We start from the raw sequence: 17,299 nt of genomic DNA on the forward strand, positions 1-17,299 counted from the left end.
CAAATATTGATATGTAACATCCACTACTGAATAGAATAGTATCCAGATAGCCTGATTTTCCAAATGTTCATATCTGTTGATATTCAAAAAAACTATAGTTCAGGCAGTGAGTTTTATTTTACCCTTTTTTATTACATAAAATTTCAAACATATACCAAGATGGAAAACAAGTGCGAGGGCCCCCATGTACTCATCAACTTGCCTCAACAATTATGACCATCTTGCCAATTGAATTCATTCATTCCTAGGGGCAGGGTGTGGAGTCGGGGGGTGGGGTGGGGGGAGGAGCAATATTTTGAATCCAAGGTTGTGGCAGGCTGCCAAGGTAGAGATGCATGCTAGGCTGTTGGAAATGTGAGCTGGAATTCCGGTTAGAATATTAATCTGGGTTTATCATTACCTCTTACTCTCAGTACTATAGCCAACTCTGCTTATGTAAATATAATGTCAGACTCTGTTTGTATTTTTTTTTTTTTTGCATGTGGTCAGAGTTTATTAGCTTCCTTGTTGGGGGAAGAAGGGAAGGAGGATCCTAAATGGAACCATAAAATTGCAGAAAATTGACAGTTGACACTGTTTCTTATTCATAACCAATCTAGACAAGTGGTACCTTTCTCTGCATGTGTGTGTACATGTAGTTGTGTTTCTGTAGGTATTTGAAGCTCAAGAATGTGAAAGAATAAACTTCTTTCGGAATGCGTTGTGGTTACACATGAACCAGCTATCCCAACAGTGTGTCACGAGTGATGATGTAAGTAAGGCATCGCAGAGAATTGTGACTCTATATTTTGGATTCATTAGAGTAAAATAACTATAGATATTTATCACTTCACCTCTTTGTTTGTGGCTTAGAGGGGAACTGTGACTTGCCCAAGGCACCCTGGGCATTGACAGAAGATCCAGATAAATACCTGGTCTGCTCCAGTCTGTGTGCTCCTGGTCTACCTTATTACTGTGATTTTCACTTTAAGAAATTCAGAGTTATGTGGCCTCCTTGGGGTTAAGTCTCAGTACTACCACTGAGAAGGGGGCCAGGGAGCTAACCCACATATGGGGCAGCAGATATCTCCTCTCTCACCTGCTACTCCCCTCAGCAGTGTATTTCAGTAGATCTGCCTGTTCATCTTCTCACTCTGTCTCTGGTGAATCCTCTTACTCCCTGCACCTCTGGTCTGTACCCAACTCTTCGAAACCAAAATAAATAAAAAAAAATCTTTTTTTTAAAGAAGGAGAATGATAGTAAGGAAGAGTAGAATATATAATGGAATAAATTAAAAAAAAAAGAAATTCAGAGTTAGGGCAGGTGAGAAGAGGAGGCAGACCCAAATATTGCATGTTTTTTTTTTTTTTTTTTTAAAATTTATTTATTTATTTATGCAAGCACTGGGTACAGTCAGAAGTGTGGGAGGGTGAGAGAATTCACCAGAGCCAGAACGGGGAACAGAACAGACAGACCGATGAAATACACTGCTGAGGGGAGCAGCGGGCATGGCAGGAGAGGTCTGCACGCCATGTGGGACCCTTGCCGGCCGGCCGGGGATCAAACTGGCGCTGCAGAGCCCGCGGACAGCTTCGCAGCCTAGTGCACAACCGCTGAGCCACTAGGGAGCCCAAATATTGCATGGTTTATGGAAGACAGAGATGTCTTGAATGTGAGTCCCAGAGACCTCTTCAGTCTGGAGGGGGTCACTCCAGGACAGCAGCCAGCACTAGCAGACTGACCCATGCCCTTGGTCTCAGCATGTATTTCAGTGGCATTCCAGGGCCATTATCCAGGTTTAACTTGTGTGTGTAATCATGTCCCAGGTTGGGACCAGATTAAAGTTATCAGAACCTTGTTTGCTAAGAGATGGCCACTCTCATTTGATGGGACATTTACTTTAGAAGAACATTGAATGCCCAGAAAACCTGTTTATATGACCAGAGGAACTCTTCTGCAAGCAAAGTAATTGTCTTTGCATGTGTGTGTGAGGTTGATCTTCTGTCATGGAACTCGGTATCTATTTTCTTTTTCCCACTAGTAGTTTATTAAAATTATTTTTTGCCAAGGTTTTTGTTCTGTCCTAAAGATACATTTTTTTTTGTCATCTTAAAAATATTTAATGGTAGATATGTATCAGAGAAATCCCTTTATATGATTCTGAGACTTGGGAATATCTTTTTTTTTTCTTTTTAAAATGAAATTTGGAGAAGAGAGTTTGGTGTTCATCAAATCTTCTCTTTTAATAAGCACATCACCATGATTATGAACATACCACTACCTGAACTTACCTTCTTTTTGTTAGATGTATGAACAAGTCCGTAAGAGTTTAGAAATGTGCAGCATTGAAAAGGACATTGAGTACTTTGTCAATCAACGAAAAACTGGACAGACACCACCAGGTGAATGGAGTGGTGGGTTGGGGGTTATTTAAGTTATTCTGTGAGTCTTTCTTGGCACATGTTGTTGAGAATGGAAGACATCAGCCTCTTAATGTTTCTTGATCAACCCCCAGCACCTATCATGTATGAGAATTTCTACTGCCCTCAGAAGAATGCAGCTCCATCAGGAAAGGCTACTGGGCCTAACTTGGCAAGGTAATAACCAGCTTCATTTCACACGTGGAAAAATGTTCTTTTTTTTTTTTTTTTTTAAAGATTTATTTATTTATTTATACATACAAGCATTGGGTACAGTCAGAAGCGCGGGAGGGCGAGAGAATTCAGCAGAGCCAGAGCGGGGAGCAGAACAGGCAGAAGGACCGAAGTACACTGCTGAGGGGAGCAGCGGGCGGCAGGAGAGGTCTGCGCGCCACGTGGGACCCTCCTCCGGTGGCCGGGGAGCAGCCGGGGATCGAACCAGCGCCGCAGAGGCAGCGGGCAGCCTCACAACCCAGCGCCCAACCGCTGCGCCACCGGGGAGGCCCGGAAAAATGTTCTTAATCAATAATTTTATCATGGCTGTTCTAAGACATTAGACTATATCTACTAATGTATTTGCTTTGCAATCTTACTAGATTTTTGGAAATAGCATTTTTTTAATTAATATTTTATTTTATATAATTCTTACATCATTTTTCATTTTTGCACAATGTATATATTATCATTTTGGTTATATTCCCCATACAATTGCACCCTCCCCTTATTTTGACTCTAGTCCTTCCTCTCCCCTTCCCTCCCCACCCCGTGGTGTGTCTCTGGTTTACAGTTGCTTGTTGATTTTGATTTTTACTTTGTATTAATCAGTCTTGGAGATAGCATTTTTTAGGACAAGCATTCAGTGTCATCTTTACTTGAGTGTGATTATTACTTACGCACGAATTCTCTACCTTCCTTATAGCTGGTAGAAAGCAAGAGTTCAGCAAATTCTGGCCCCCTGTGAGTCAAATCTGACCTGCCTGATTTGGCGGGCCCCATGAGTTAAGAAAAATTTTTACATTTCAAAAATAGTTTAAAATGGTCAAAAGGATACTATTTTGTGACACATGAAAATTATATGAAAATCAGAGTTCAATATCCATATATAAAGTTTTATTTTGAAGATGGCCACTCATTGGTTTTGCACTAGAGTTATGACAGAATTGTCCTATGTGGCCAGCAAAGTCTAAATCTGTCTGACCCTTTATAGGAAAAGTTTGCTGCCCCTTATATAAAAGATTTTGAGAAAAGAAACCCTCTGTTTCACATACAGTCAGCTTTCAGTCTAAGATGTTGAATTTACAATCCAGTTTTAGTAAATATGGGAGTTCATGGGAGGATTACATAATCATTATCCGTATTTAAGAATGCCGGTCCTTGATCAAAACAGTTCACCAGTGTTAGCTCACGCATTCTTTCCAGTGGGGTACAAGCTGTTTACATTTCATACCCTGTGTGTGAGGAGACTGATCTACAAGAAGATCAGGGTACCTTGCCCAGATGTCTGAGATTTGAGTCCTGCCAGGATGGCTTGCAGGGGTGGGGCTGTTTTTCTGACCACCTGGCATCCTGCTTCTCAGCTTAGTGTGGTGTCTGCAACCAGATTCCTGTAGGTCAGTGACCTTCTGCTCCCCTGAACTTCTCTCTTGATCCTCCAGAGCAGAAGTCAGAGCTGATTAGAGGACTGCATGTTTGTAGTGTATAGTAGAAAATTCAAAAAATAACAAGAATGTATCTGAGAAACAATGGTTTTCATTTCTTGCAGGAGAGGACCTCCCCCGATTCCTAGAACTATACCAGGTAGGAGACCAAGAAAGACCTTTTGAGATGTTTATGTCTGGTTTTCTTCAAGGTCCACTAGCTAGAATTTTGAAATTAAGGGAATTAAAGGAGTAAATAGAACTAAGAAAAAATAAGTCTGTATTACACTTCTACTATAATACTATTTGTCACTGAGTGGGAGTGATTATTGGTGGGCCTTTTCGTAATTTAGGCAAGAGAAATCAATTATGGAAGTACCAAAAGAAACTTATCATAAGAGAATCTTTCCTAAGAGATTATCTCAATTTGGCACATGAGAGCAAAACCAAGTTGTAATTTCCTTGGGATTACACAGACATATAATTTGCAGATGGCACAGATGTCTAGAAATATGTAACAATATTATATATTTTGTGCACTGCCCATAACTGGATCTTTCACTAATTACTTGTCTTATTTTTCTTTGAATTCCTCTGACACCTCTGGGAAAACTCAACATTTTACAATATTTTTTATTGGTGTTGTTAGTAGTATTCTTGGATAATTGTAAAATCCAGAAGGGCATGCTATTTATTCTCCCTTGTATCACTCACAACACCCAACACAGCCCTGGACACATGGTAGGTATTCATAAAATATCTATTATTTGAATAAAAGAGGAAGATAATCCTACCCTTTGTTCAAGGGAATGAGGGAAGAAAGAACTTAGGCGACACTTAACAGTTTAGCAAAAATATAGTTAATCACTAAAATTGTGTCTTTGCACAATACCATAAGGATTTGTTATTTTATATATTGCTGCCTTATAATTACCACTTGATAATGTGCTGTTTTTGTATCTGTTTTTGAGGATGACTTTATGCTGCTGCTATCTGGGCATGGATGAATAAAGGACAAAGAAATCACAGTAGTGATTTCCAGAATGTTCTCTGATTTACAGTTATGATTACTGTACACACACACACATTTTTACAAAAAAGCAGTCACTAATTCCTCAGTGGAATGTCTTGATTTACAAAGGGCTAAGATCTGATCATGAAATAATATTAATGTTGCTCTGTGTTCTGTTCTTTGCAGATGATCCAGAATATTCTTTGGTTGATAACTACAGTTTGATCTATCAGTAACATCAATGGTAAGAACCTTTAATTTCCACATAATCAAGTTGCATTTAGACTGGTGATTGTATTTTTGAAATCTTTGAAGTCTCTTTGCAACACACTACAAGCAAGTCAGGTCTTGTACCAGGTGGGTGGCCCGGTGGGTGTGTGTTCCTACAGGATGACCCCTCTGAGTCCCACAACTGAAAGGGGACTGGGGATTGCTTTACAGATATTTGGATGAAATGCTCCATTAATTATTCTGTAACTCGTTTTCTGCTCTTGTTAAGTTCTTTCTTTCTTTCTTTTTAAGATTTATTTATTTATTTATACAAGCACTGGGTACAGTCAGAAGTGTGGGAGGGTGAGAGAATTCACCAGAGCCAGAGCAGGGAGCAGAACAGAGACCGACGAAATACACTGCTGAGGGGAGCAGCGGGCGGCAGGAGAGGTCTGCGCCCTACGTGGGACCCTCACCAGCGGCCAGGGATCGAACCGGTGCTGCAGAGGCTGCGGGCAGCTTCGCAGCCCAGCGCTCAACCGCTGCACCACCGGGGAGGCCCTCTTGTTAAGTTCTTTCATACCTACACACCAAAGGCAATGCTCACAAAGATCCTGAATGCTGAAGTTATTTAGACTCTGATGTACTCCATCATCCCTAGAGGGTACAAATCAAATAAAAAGGTGTCAATAAAAAGGAGGCAAATGAGGGCCTCCCCGGTGGCGCAGCAGTTGAGTCCTGGGTTGCGAAGCTGCCCGCAGCCTCTGCAGTGCTGGTTCGATCCCCCGCTGCTCCCTGACCACCAGAGGAGGGTCCCACATGGCGCGCAGACCTCTCCTGCCCACCGCTGCTCCCCTCAGCAGTGTACTTCGGTCTTTCTGCCTGCTCTGCTCCCCGCTCTGGCTCTGGTGAATTCTCTCACCCTCCTGCGCTTCTGACTGTGCTCAGTGCTTGTATAAATAAATAAATAAAAAAAAAGGAGGCAAATGATATCATAGGTCACACTGTGCCAGGTCAGTACTGCTTGGAACTAGAGAACCACAAGGCTCCCCAGAGCACAGCTACTAAACAAAGCAGGACTGCGAGGATCAGTCTTTCTTCCTTGGCATTTAGGTGCAGGCAGGATGCTCCATGCCAATGTCAGTCTTCACAAATGTGAAGGAATGCCTTCATAGCCAAATTAGCAATAGTAGGTGAAACTCTTTGTAAAATATAATTCTTTCAAACCCCAAGGACATATCTTGACAACACATGCATATATAAGTGAAGAAAAAGCCTTAAAGTATGTTTCTCAACAGGCAAGTTTTTCTACGTATTTATCCGTGTGTTTGATTTGTCTGCAGTGACAATTTATTGTTTCTTTAATTAGAAGCTGTTTTTAAAGGGATGATCCTCTTGCGTGTTCCTGGGTCAGGGGTGGGTGGATGTAGGAAGTGAAAATGGACTGAAACAGTCTCTTTCATCTTTCCTGATTTGGTGTTGGTGACTCTTGCCATCATTTATGAAACCAGGTTTTAACAGCACCCCACAGTAGTTTTCCTTAGTGTTTTTTCTTTTTTTAAAGATTTATTTATTTATGCATACAAGAGCTGGGGTACAGGCCAGAGATGCAGGGGGTGAGAGGATTCACCAGAGACAGAGTGGGGAGCAGAACAGGCAAATCTACTGAAATACACTGCTGAGGGGAGCAGTGGGCGAGACAGGAGAGGTCTGCTGTACCATGTGGGTTGCTCCATGGCCGACTGGGGATCAAACTTGTGCTGCAGAGGCTGCGGATTGCTTCATAGTGCGGTGCTTAACCCCTTGTGCCACCAGGGAGGCCCTCCTTAGTGTTCTTGACCATCAAAAAAGTCAAAAAGTGCTTTGGAGTGAGCACATCAAACATTGCTTTCCTTCTTCCTGAATCAATACCTGTTATAGCCAATTAATTTGATAAGATGGAAGCCATATTGTGTTGATTAGATAGAAATCATCAGTTAGTACCTATAAGTTCTTAAATTGCTTAAGAAATATATTTAATGTTAAGCAACTTTGCTTAAAAAAGAATAAAAATAAAAGACCAAATACCACATCCCCAAACTATTTTAAACTAACCAATAAATGTAGTCTTTATAATCAGTCATCACTTTTTTCAGATTTATTTTCTATTTATTTATTTATGCATACAAGAAATGGGATGTAGGCCAGAAGTGCGGGTTGGTGAGAGAATTCACCTGAGACAGAGTGGGGAGCAGAACAGGTAGATCTACTGAAATATGCTGTTGAGGGGAGCAGCAGGTGAGACTGGAGAGGTCTGCCATACCGCAGACCTTAGCTCCCTGGCTGGTGATTGAACTCATGCTTCAGTGCCTGGTGATAGCTTGATAGTGCTGAGACTTTAACCCCTATGTCACCAAGAAGACCCACCAGTCATCATTTCTTAAGAGGCAAGGCCCATATTAAAGAGATAGCAGGAAGATGAGAAATCAATGACTTTGGACTCAAAGGAGAAGCCCACTCTCTGGAATAGCTTGTAGATGATGGTTATGGGGAAGGGCATTGGCAAGTTCAAGAGTTTTTTGAACTTCAAGGTAATTCTTTCCTTTTGCCCTCACCTGTGTGGATAAAATATATATTCTAGTTAAATAATAGTATTTAACCAACAAGTCTACTTCCTCAGAGCCCAAGAATCTGCAGTTTAAATTCAAGATGCTGGGCCTCCCTAGGGTGCAGTGGGTTGAGCACAGTGCTGTGAAGCTGTTTGGAGCCTCTGTAGTGCAGGTTCAATTCCCGGGCTGCCAGGGAGAAAAGTACATGGCGTGGCAGACCTCCCCTGTCTCGCCTGCTGCTCCCCTCAGCAGTGTCCTCAGTAGTGTCTGCCTGTTCTGCTCCCTACTCTGTCTCTGGTGCATTCTCTCACCCTCCTGTGCCTCTGACTGTACCCTAGTTCTTGTATAAATAAATAAATATTTGAAAAAAAAAGAAATGTAAGGGAAGAGTTTAAAAAAAAATTCAAGATGCTAATGCTAACACATATACTTGAGTTATATTATTTCCTTGGGATTTATTCGTGGCTGTGCCACCTCAATGAATACAAGTTCAACACACATGTGAAATTGACCGAAATTGAGAATTTTAAAGAAGGGAGTCTACATTCATCTATAACTTAGACACATTACAACATTTAATATAGTTTGCATGAGTCTTTCGAATTGAAATTTCAATAGGAAAATTTAAGAATTTGCAATTAGTTCTGAGTTTTGATTTTAGCAGCTATTCCCGTTTCTAGTTCTAACATGTTTAGGTAAATACGATTACAATTTGTGAATTTAAAAATATATGTATCAAGAATATAAATACATGTGATTTACCACAATGAAGTGCTATTATCATCACAATTCGTTATTCATCCCTTGGATTGTCCATTCCTCGTCATTTGTTTTCACTGGTCAAGGACACTTATTCTCATTGAATACACTCTCAAAGAAGGAGGAGCACTTACATGAAGGATCATGCCAATGAAATTTCTTCTGTTATTTTCTTTCAGAAAACAAAGCTTTTCCCATTGATGCTTCTGTGGCATGGAAGGAGGCACTCAGAGCAGCAGAATCTATAGAAACGATGCCAATCATGAGAACTTTGAAGTGAACCCTTGCTGTCATTTTTTGATATTATAAATTTATGGTAGACATTTAGTTCAACTTAGGCTAGTAGATTACTAAAATTTAAAAAAGAAGTTTACAAATTGCCCCAACCTGAAGAATCATCCTTTCCTACTTCTTAAGTTTTGAATGAATTGTGTTTTCCATTTGATCCTGGAAATTCTCTGGATTCAGAGCCTTGACTCTGGGCAGGGGGAGGCTTGTGTGGGAGCTGCACAGAGCTCTGAGTCACCAATTTGCAGAATCTCCTTTGGTTTTGAGGGCATCACAGGTATGGAATTTCCACAGTGACAGGCACTCTGTGGTGCAAGATTAAAAATTACCTTCCTGTTTGGTTGAAAGACTTAGAGGTCATCTGATCACACTTTCTTATTTAACAGATGATGAAATGAGGCCAACAAGTGGGAAATCGATTTCCTTGCTGTTCTCTCAGCTGATCAGGGATAGAACCAGCACTAGAGAGCAAGCCTGCCCCACATCAGCATTCCTCTAACCCGTCCTGGGGCTGTGATACTCGTGTTGAAATTTAAGATGCCAAATGTTTTCACCAGTATCTTTTCAGTTGGGAAAATTACCAGGGTTTAAAGGTCAGATTTATTTTTACGTGGCTTACTCTGTGTACTGAACTTCAGAGCACAGTACTTAATAGAATGAAAGAAACCAGTGACAATAAAACATGCCATTATTTATGTGTCACTAGGAAAGTTGGAGGGAGGGAGAATTGACAATTAACTTGTGATTGCTAGTGGCCAAGTACATTTGAACTTAAGATGCAAAAGTGTGAGAAAAGTACATCCTAGAATCAGTGATATATGATATTTTGAATGTGTTCCTGAAGGGAATTTTAGAGACACAAAATCAGTCCTCAAACCTGGGTCTTCACAGAGAATCTTCCCCTTCTTAGACCTTGAAATTTTTAGTGTCAGTACTACCCGTTTACAAACATCCCTCTGTTATCTACACATAGCAGGGAGATTATATACCTTTTAGGCAATATTCATACACTGAGAAAATGATGCGTTTTAGCTAATGACAAGTTGAAATCATACTGGCACTTACTGAGCATGTTGTACAGTTCTATTACCACACCCAAGAAACCCAACTTTTTTCCTCTTGTGTTCTGTGTAATGGCTTTCCCAGAACTGTGGACAAGGTGATTGAAAGACTGATTATTTTCCCCTTTTAATGTATCGAGCCACTGAAAGTGACAACTTCTTACTATGACAGGAAGCTTGCATCAGCTGGATATCCTTTTGAGAAACTGAAGTTTGCAAAGGGCCTTTGACTTCCCCAAACTTAGCACACTCAGGAAATTTTCCTTTGAATTTGGCAGACTCTCTTTGGGACTTTATTTATTTTTGGCAGTTCCTCAAGGATTTTACTTCTCTCTCTGTTGGTCTTGTAATTGGTGGAAAAGTGCTTTATGAATTGAAAATAATATTTTAGTATGAAGTAAATAAAGTTTTTGGGGATTTGGAATTAATCTTGCATTTTTTTCTGTCAACACTCTCCTTCTTCCAAGAGCTATCTTGTCATATTTGCTATTGTTAGACACTGAAAGATGAACTGCCAGTCACAGAGGTCACTCAGAGGCACTTCCTACTAGCCCTGCTGTGCCAGTAGCAGGGACACTTCCCTTCACACCAAGTTAATGACCAGCTGGGTTACTTGATAAACTGCCCATCGGGAGTATTTTGCTTCACTGCTGTTTTTTTTTTTTTAAAGTTAGAGTAACTTTGGTTTATAACATTATATAGGTTTCAGGTATACAGATTTATATATCAGCATCTGTAGAGACTACATTAATTTCATCACTAAAAGTCTCTTTCCCATCATTGCCATCTAATTAACCCTTTTACCCAATTTACCTTCCCTGCTATCCTCTCCCTTTCTGGAATCTACTATTTTGTTCTTGTAGCCATTCCCTTGTTAGATGCTAGAATCTTTAAAAATGTTTGCCAGTCACTATGGAAAGCTGTGTGGAGGTTCCTCAGAGCATTAAAATGGAGCTACTACACGATCCAGCAATCCACTCCTAGGAATCTGCTGAAAAGACACAAAAACACTGATTCAAAAGATAACCTGCAGGGCCTCCCTGGTGGCACAGCGGTTGAGTGCAGTGCTGTGAAGCTGTCTGCAGCCTCTGGCAGTGCAGGTTCGATTCCCGGCTAGCCAGGGAGATTCCCACATGGCACAGCAGACCTCTCCTGTCTCGCCTGCTGCTCCCCTCAGCAGTGTATTTCAGTCCTTCTGCCTATTCTGCTCCCTGCTCTCTCTGGTGAATCCGCTCACCCTCCCGTGCTTCTGGCCTGTACCCCAGATTTTCTATAAATAAATAAATCTTAAAAAAAAGATAATCTGCACTTCTATGTTTACTGCAGCACACTTTACAAAAGCCAAGATATGGAAACAATCCAAATGCTGCCAAATAGATGAATGGACCAATAAGTGGTATATTTATACCATTGAATATTACTCAGCAAATAAAAAAAGACAAACTCATGCCATTTGTGACAACACGGTTGGAGCTGGAAAAGATTATGCTAGCCAAAATAAATCAGAAGGAAAAAGATAAGTACTGGATGGTCTCACTCATGTGGAATATAGAGACACCAAACAATAAGTCAAGAAAAAATCAAAACTAGCAAGCTGACCATAGAACTGAGGAGAGGAAGGGGGGTAGCACAGGAGGGATGAATCCAAGGGAATATGGTGATGGTTCACAGGTGATATGGTGGTGGGAGAACAATGGGGATTACAAAGTTGTAAGGAAAAAAATTAATAAAAGTTTTTATTTTGTTTGCTCATTTTTTTTTAAAGATTTGTTTATTTATTTATTTATACAAGCACTGGGGGTGCAGTCAGAAGCATGGGAGGGTGAGAGAATTCACCAGAGCCAGAGCGGGGAGCAGAGCAGGCAGAAGGACCAAAGTACACTGCTGAGGGGAGCAGCGGGCGGCAGGAGAGGTCTGCACGCCATGTGGGACCCTCCTCCGGTGGCCAGGGATTGAACCAGCGCTGCAGAGGCTGTGGGCAGCTTTGCAACCCAGCATTCAACCACTGCTCCACCGGGGAGGCCCTATATTTGTTTCTTTATCTAACATATGAATGAAATATGATGACTATCATTATAATACCCTCTGGGTCCATCCATGTTGTTGCAAATGGCACAGTCAGACCCACTCTAGCTCTGGAAGGCACAAAAAAACAAGATGGGCATCATTGTCAGGAGTGGTGTTGAGAAGGTTATTGAGCTCCAGAACATTCCCAGTACTAGGGACTAATACCCTGGATTGGCAACTGAGGTAACCAGGCTGGACATTTTTGGTACTTAATTGCACTACCAGCTAATTGCTCAAGAAACTGAAATAACTGAGAAATGACATACTCTATTTATAATTAAAATGCATGTAATATTTAGTAGTCATAAATGATGAAATAATTAAAGTCTTGTACGGTGATGTCCAGGCAGTAATTATTATTTGTGTCTAAGATTTCACCTATGAGGAACTGCCACCAGGTGGCAACAGAGACTCGAATCTAATGGGGAAGGGCGTTTCAGATCCACCCAGGTAGTCTTCAAATTTATCAGCTTACACTGAAGCCCTATTATGACAAGTACTGTTTCAGATACTGATTGACTCAGGAATCACCATCAAATTATAGACATTTTTGAAGGAAAGAAAAAAAACCAAACTGTCAGTAGTGTATTATGATGAATCCAGTCTATTTTATTTTTTTTAAAGATTTATTTTATTTATGCATGTAAGAACTGGGATATAGGTCAGAGGTGCAGAGAAATTCACCATAGACAGAATGGAGAACAGAACAGGTGGGTCTACAGCAATACACTGCTGAAGGGAGCAGCGGGAGAGACATGAGAGGTCTTCTGTGCCATATGTGGGTTACCTCCCTGGCCGGGGATTGAACTCATGCTGCAAAGGCTGGAGATAGCTTGACAGTGCTGAGACTTAACCCTTGTGTCATCAGGGAGGCCATCCTGAATCCAGTCTATTTTAAATAAAACATTTCTGATATTCACTTTGATCCCAATGTGTACAGAATATTGCAAACAGAGTAAACCTGGCTTCCTGTCTCACGCTGTCCTTCCATTTATACTACACAACTGCACTGATTCAAATCCCAGCTTCACCAGTTACTAGTCGTGTGACTGTAGGCAAATAATTCAATCTCTCTGAGGTTTTATTCCTGTCTAGAAAATGAGAATACAGCTCTTATTTCAATAAAAATTTAAAAAAATGAGATTAAAGTTACTGTTATTTTGTAGGTTTGTCATGAGACTCAGATGAGTCTTTATATGAAAAGTATTCAGAATATTTCCTGGCTGAAAGTAAATGCTAAAGAAATGGTGACTACTGCTGCTGAGGAATCAGTGGTAGCTGTGAATTAGGCCATTTTTAACCTTGCCAGCTGTCAATGTGAACTTTTAAATTTTGATAGAAAGTATTTGTGTATAGAAAAGATACTTGTCATTATTTTGCTCTTTGAAATTAATGCTTTAATTATTTAAAGGATTATTTAATTAATCTTCAATTTATTAAAGTCATAAACATTTTAAAATTTAGTTTTTAAGTCTTCAAGTTATCTATAAATCTCAACATTCTGAATATAAATCTAATAGGTTTTAATAATCACTTTCAAAGGGGAGATTTAACATTTGTTCAAGTTTAATGGATCAAACTTTATCAAACAATCTCTCCCATTTATGCGACTTAATTACTTGCCCTATTCTAACGTCCAACAAATTCAGTTCATAGTGTGGGCACATAGGTTGTTATTTATCATAATTTGTGCATTGTGTTTGTTTCCCAACTAAACGTTGAAAGGAAGGGAGAGTAGAGCCAATTCTGCTTTGCTAAGTAGTGACAGACACAGAGAACTTAGAAGGTCAAAAGGGAATTGAGTTGGTAGAGGGCGGAGAGGATATTCCAGACTGAGAGAAATGCCTAAGAAGTGATTGATAGTAATGGTAGTATGAAGATTCTGTTCATATTTGAAACACACCTATACACACACGCACACACACACACGGTAAACAAACGTACATTTTAAAAAGCTCAATAACTTTTTTGCTGTCCTTGAGGATTTGGGATTAAAATACATAAAACTGTATATTACATGATCAATTAGCTCATATATAAGACACTGCAGACTGCATCTCTGAAGTCTTCATTTCTCATGCTATATTCCTGGATTTTTGTAGGGAGAGCTACAGAAGGATGGATAGGTTATTTTCCACCTACACATGCTATCTCAACTCTCTTACTCCACCATCAGTCAACACAACTCGCATTCACTCTTTCCAGTCATAAAATATTTATTGAACATCTACTAGCGCTGGGCAGTGTTCTATAGGCCCTTGGGATGCTTTGGGGGAACACATAAAAAATCCTGTCCTTAAGGATATCACATTTGTGAAAAGGGATGTTCCAGGCTGACTCAATCAACTCTGTATCTGATGCCAGGACCTATATCTTATGAATTTTTCACTTCTAAAAATTATTTACAGACAGGCAAGAGCCATCTTCTATAAGAGCCGCATAAAGGCAAATTTTTTCTGTCTTCTCTCCATAGTAACCGGTCAGCTTGTCTAAAAGTGAATGAACTTTTAAGGAATATACTCCATTAACCAATCCTAATTCTTGGTAAACTGTTTTTGAAATCCTACCCTTCTTCCTCCTTCTTTAAAACTCCCTTAGACAAAGACCCCAGTGGGACACAATCTGGGCTGTTACTTGTGACTGTGTATCCCAATTTAAGAAACCTAAAACCTGGGGCCTCCCAGGTGGCACAAGGGGTTAAGCTGCAACCTATGAAGGCGTCTGCAGCCTCTGCCACACAAGTTCATACTCCCCGCCACCAGGGAGCAACCCACGTGGCACAGCAGACCTCTCCTGACTAGCCTGCTGCTCCACTCAGCAGTGTACTTCAATCTGCCTGTTCTGTACCCTGCTCTGTCTCTGATGAATCCTCTCACCCCCACCCCCACACCTCTGGCCTGCACCCCAGCTCTTGTATGCATAAATAAAAAATAAAAAAAAAACCTAAAACCTGAAAAAAACCAACACCGCTGTTGTTTCATTTTAGCTATGTGGACCATGGGCACTTTTTAGCCAGGCTGATGACAAATTATATAGCATTTTCTTTTCTTTCTTTTTTAAAAAAGATTTACTTATGCATGCAAGAACAGGGGTACAGGCCAGAGGTGTGGGGGGTGAGAGGATTCACCAGAGACAGAGTGGGGAACAGAGCAGGCAGACTGCCAAAATACACTGCTGAGGGGAGCAGCGGGCAAGTCAGGAGAGGTCTGCTGCCCATGTGGGTATCTCCCTGGCCAGGGATTGAACTCGTGCTGCAGAGGCTGCGAAAGGCTTCATAGGTTGCATCTTAACCTCTTGTGCCACCAGGGAGCCCCCTATATAGCATTTTAAAAGGAACTAAGCGTTTTGCAAAAAAAGAAAAGGTAGAGCTGGAAAAGAGAAGTGGAGCCAAGTTCTTCACATCTGGAACTTTAAAATGAAGCAAGATGTGTAAAATCCACACTAAGATTACTTTTATCAGTCTTGACAGCTTATTTTGGTGTTTCCTTTTAGGTCACATGTCTCTTTCTTGGACTGGGAATTTGTAACGTCGTAAGAATAACAACCGTTTGGGGCCTCCCCGGTGGCGCAGCGGTTGAGCGCTGGGTTGCGAAGCTGCCCGCAGCCTCTGCAGTGCCGGTTCGATCCCCGGCCACCGGAGGAGGGTCCCGCATGGCGCACAGACCTCTCCTGCCGCCCGCTGCTCCCCTCAGCAGTGTACCTCGGTCCTTCTGCCTGCTCTGCTCCCCGCTCTGGTTCTGGTGAATTCTCTTACCCTCCCGCGCTTCTGACTGTACCCAGTGCTGTATAAATAAATAAATAAATCTTAAAAAAAAAAAAGAATAACTACCATTCACTGATTTGCCTGCTATCAGCCATCTTTCACCATCAGTCCCTTTAATCTTCTTTACAACAGAAAAGGCAAGCATCACCAAAGACGTGCACACCTGCGGATGGACACCATGGTTCCTGCTGTTATAGGGCAGCCCTGATATTGAACCGGTGCGTGGCTGCGGGTCCTCACCCGCGCGCTTAAAAGGGACTTATTAATACTCCACTACAGGCACACACAAAAGGTTAATAAAAGGTTTATTTACAAGGGAAAAGGAAATAAGGAAAATGTACAGTACAACTCAGGGAGAAAATAGGGCAATAAAGTCTTTAATGCGTCCTACCCGATCCGCCGACCTGGAAACCCAAAGGCACTCTCAGAGGTGGCTGGACCTGGGAGCTGGCAGAGAGCCAAAATGGGGGACCTCCCCCCCCAAAGCCCACGTGTCTGGCTTTTACCAACCTGGCTGCTGAACCCCACCCTCAGGGCCCAGCCACCTTCCCTTTGGTGGGGATGGGATTTGGAGTTCCCAGTGTCTTTGGCTTTGGCCTGGGGTGGGGGTGGAGTCCACAAAGCCTGTATATAATTAGCTTTAGGACAGCCTTTTCCCCCTAACAATTCCTACAGCTCAAAGCAGAGATTTAGACTAAATGGATCCGTACATCGAACGGTCCAAACAAGATTGACAAGCATCGCTCCAGGACTCCTTTAAGCCAAGGTGGGTGAGGTGTGAGAGCGCACTTGGGGTCCCCATATTAGGGGGAAAAGGATGTCCTAAAGCTAATTCCATACAGGCTTTGCAGACTCCACCCTCACCCCAGGCCAAAGCCAAGACACTGGGAACTCCACATCCCATCACCACCGAAGGGTTGCCCTATAACACCCACAGAGTTCCGCCCCGCAGAGCTGCAGAAACACCCCCACCTCCCTGGACTTGGCCCGGGGCTGCCCGGGGAGGCCCAGGCGCCTGCGCGCCAGGGCCGGGGCGGAGCCTGGGCGGGGGGCGGGGCCACCGTCATCCAGTGACAAGACACCCCAGGGCAGTTTGTCCTCCTTTGCGACCCGTAGACGCTCCGAGTCGCGCACTTCCCCAGGAGTGGTGGAGGTTCGATCACGTGACGGGGGCCGGAACTGGGCAAGCTGTGAGAAACGCAGGGTTTTGACCAAAACAAACGGCGACGCTGCCGCGGCAGGGTCTATGGCCGAGGCGGTGAGGCCCACTCGCCGGGCCAAGGCCAGCCGGACTAAAACCAAGGTGAGGCTCTGTCCGCCCTGTCCCTCTTTCCAGAGGTTCTGGCATGTGTACTCTGTCTCCTTTTTGCGCTCTTTGGCCTCACCAGTCCACTCCCCATCTCCTTAGCCCTTCGCATCCTGGCCCCCCACCTCCTGGGTATCTGCTCCACCACCCCTCCACACCTGCCCTGCTCCTCTGTTCCTCCTCTACCTGTGCCGGACTTCGTTGGCGC

General features: G+C 42.3%; 2 protein-coding genes across 4 annotated transcripts in view; both read left to right on the plus strand.

The window, feature by feature from the left end:
• The window catches only part of PSTPIP2 (proline-serine-threonine phosphatase interacting protein 2), a 72,332-nt gene extending 56,791 nt beyond the window's left edge, over positions 1–15,541 (plus strand). Inside the window, exons 10-15 of one of the 2 annotated variants that reach the window (XM_037508585.2) lie at positions 653–751; positions 2,286–2,382; positions 2,496–2,577; positions 4,163–4,197; positions 5,236–5,293; positions 15,515–15,541. In XM_037508585.2, the coding sequence (XP_037364482.1) occupies positions 653–751; positions 2,286–2,382; positions 2,496–2,577; positions 4,163–4,197; positions 5,236–5,285 (363 nt within the window). In that variant the 3' untranslated portion in view covers positions 5,286–5,293; positions 15,515–15,541. Of the gene's footprint in view, positions 1–652; positions 752–2,285; positions 2,383–2,495; positions 2,578–4,162; positions 4,198–5,235; positions 5,294–8,785; positions 10,365–15,514 lie in introns of those variants that run through there. The other variant, XM_037508584.2, reaches the window with a different exon arrangement.
• A 1,365-nt stretch (positions 15,542–16,906) lies between these two features.
• EPG5 (ectopic P-granules 5 autophagy tethering factor) overlaps positions 16,907–17,299 on the plus strand; it is a 100,506-nt gene continuing 100,113 nt past the window's right edge. For both annotated transcript variants that reach the window (XM_037508586.2, XM_054694067.1), the window contains exon 1: positions 16,907–17,088. In XM_037508586.2, coding sequence (XP_037364483.1) covers positions 17,032–17,088 — 57 coding nt within the window. In that variant the 5' untranslated portion in view covers positions 16,907–17,031. The remainder of the gene's footprint in view (positions 17,089–17,299) is intronic.

Source organism: Talpa occidentalis, unplaced genomic scaffold (genome assembly GCF_014898055.3).
Source record: "Talpa occidentalis isolate TD23 unplaced genomic scaffold, MPIMG_talOcc4v2.1 talOcc4.13, whole genome shotgun sequence".
Taxonomy (NCBI): Eukaryota; Metazoa; Chordata; class Mammalia; order Eulipotyphla; family Talpidae; genus Talpa; species Talpa occidentalis.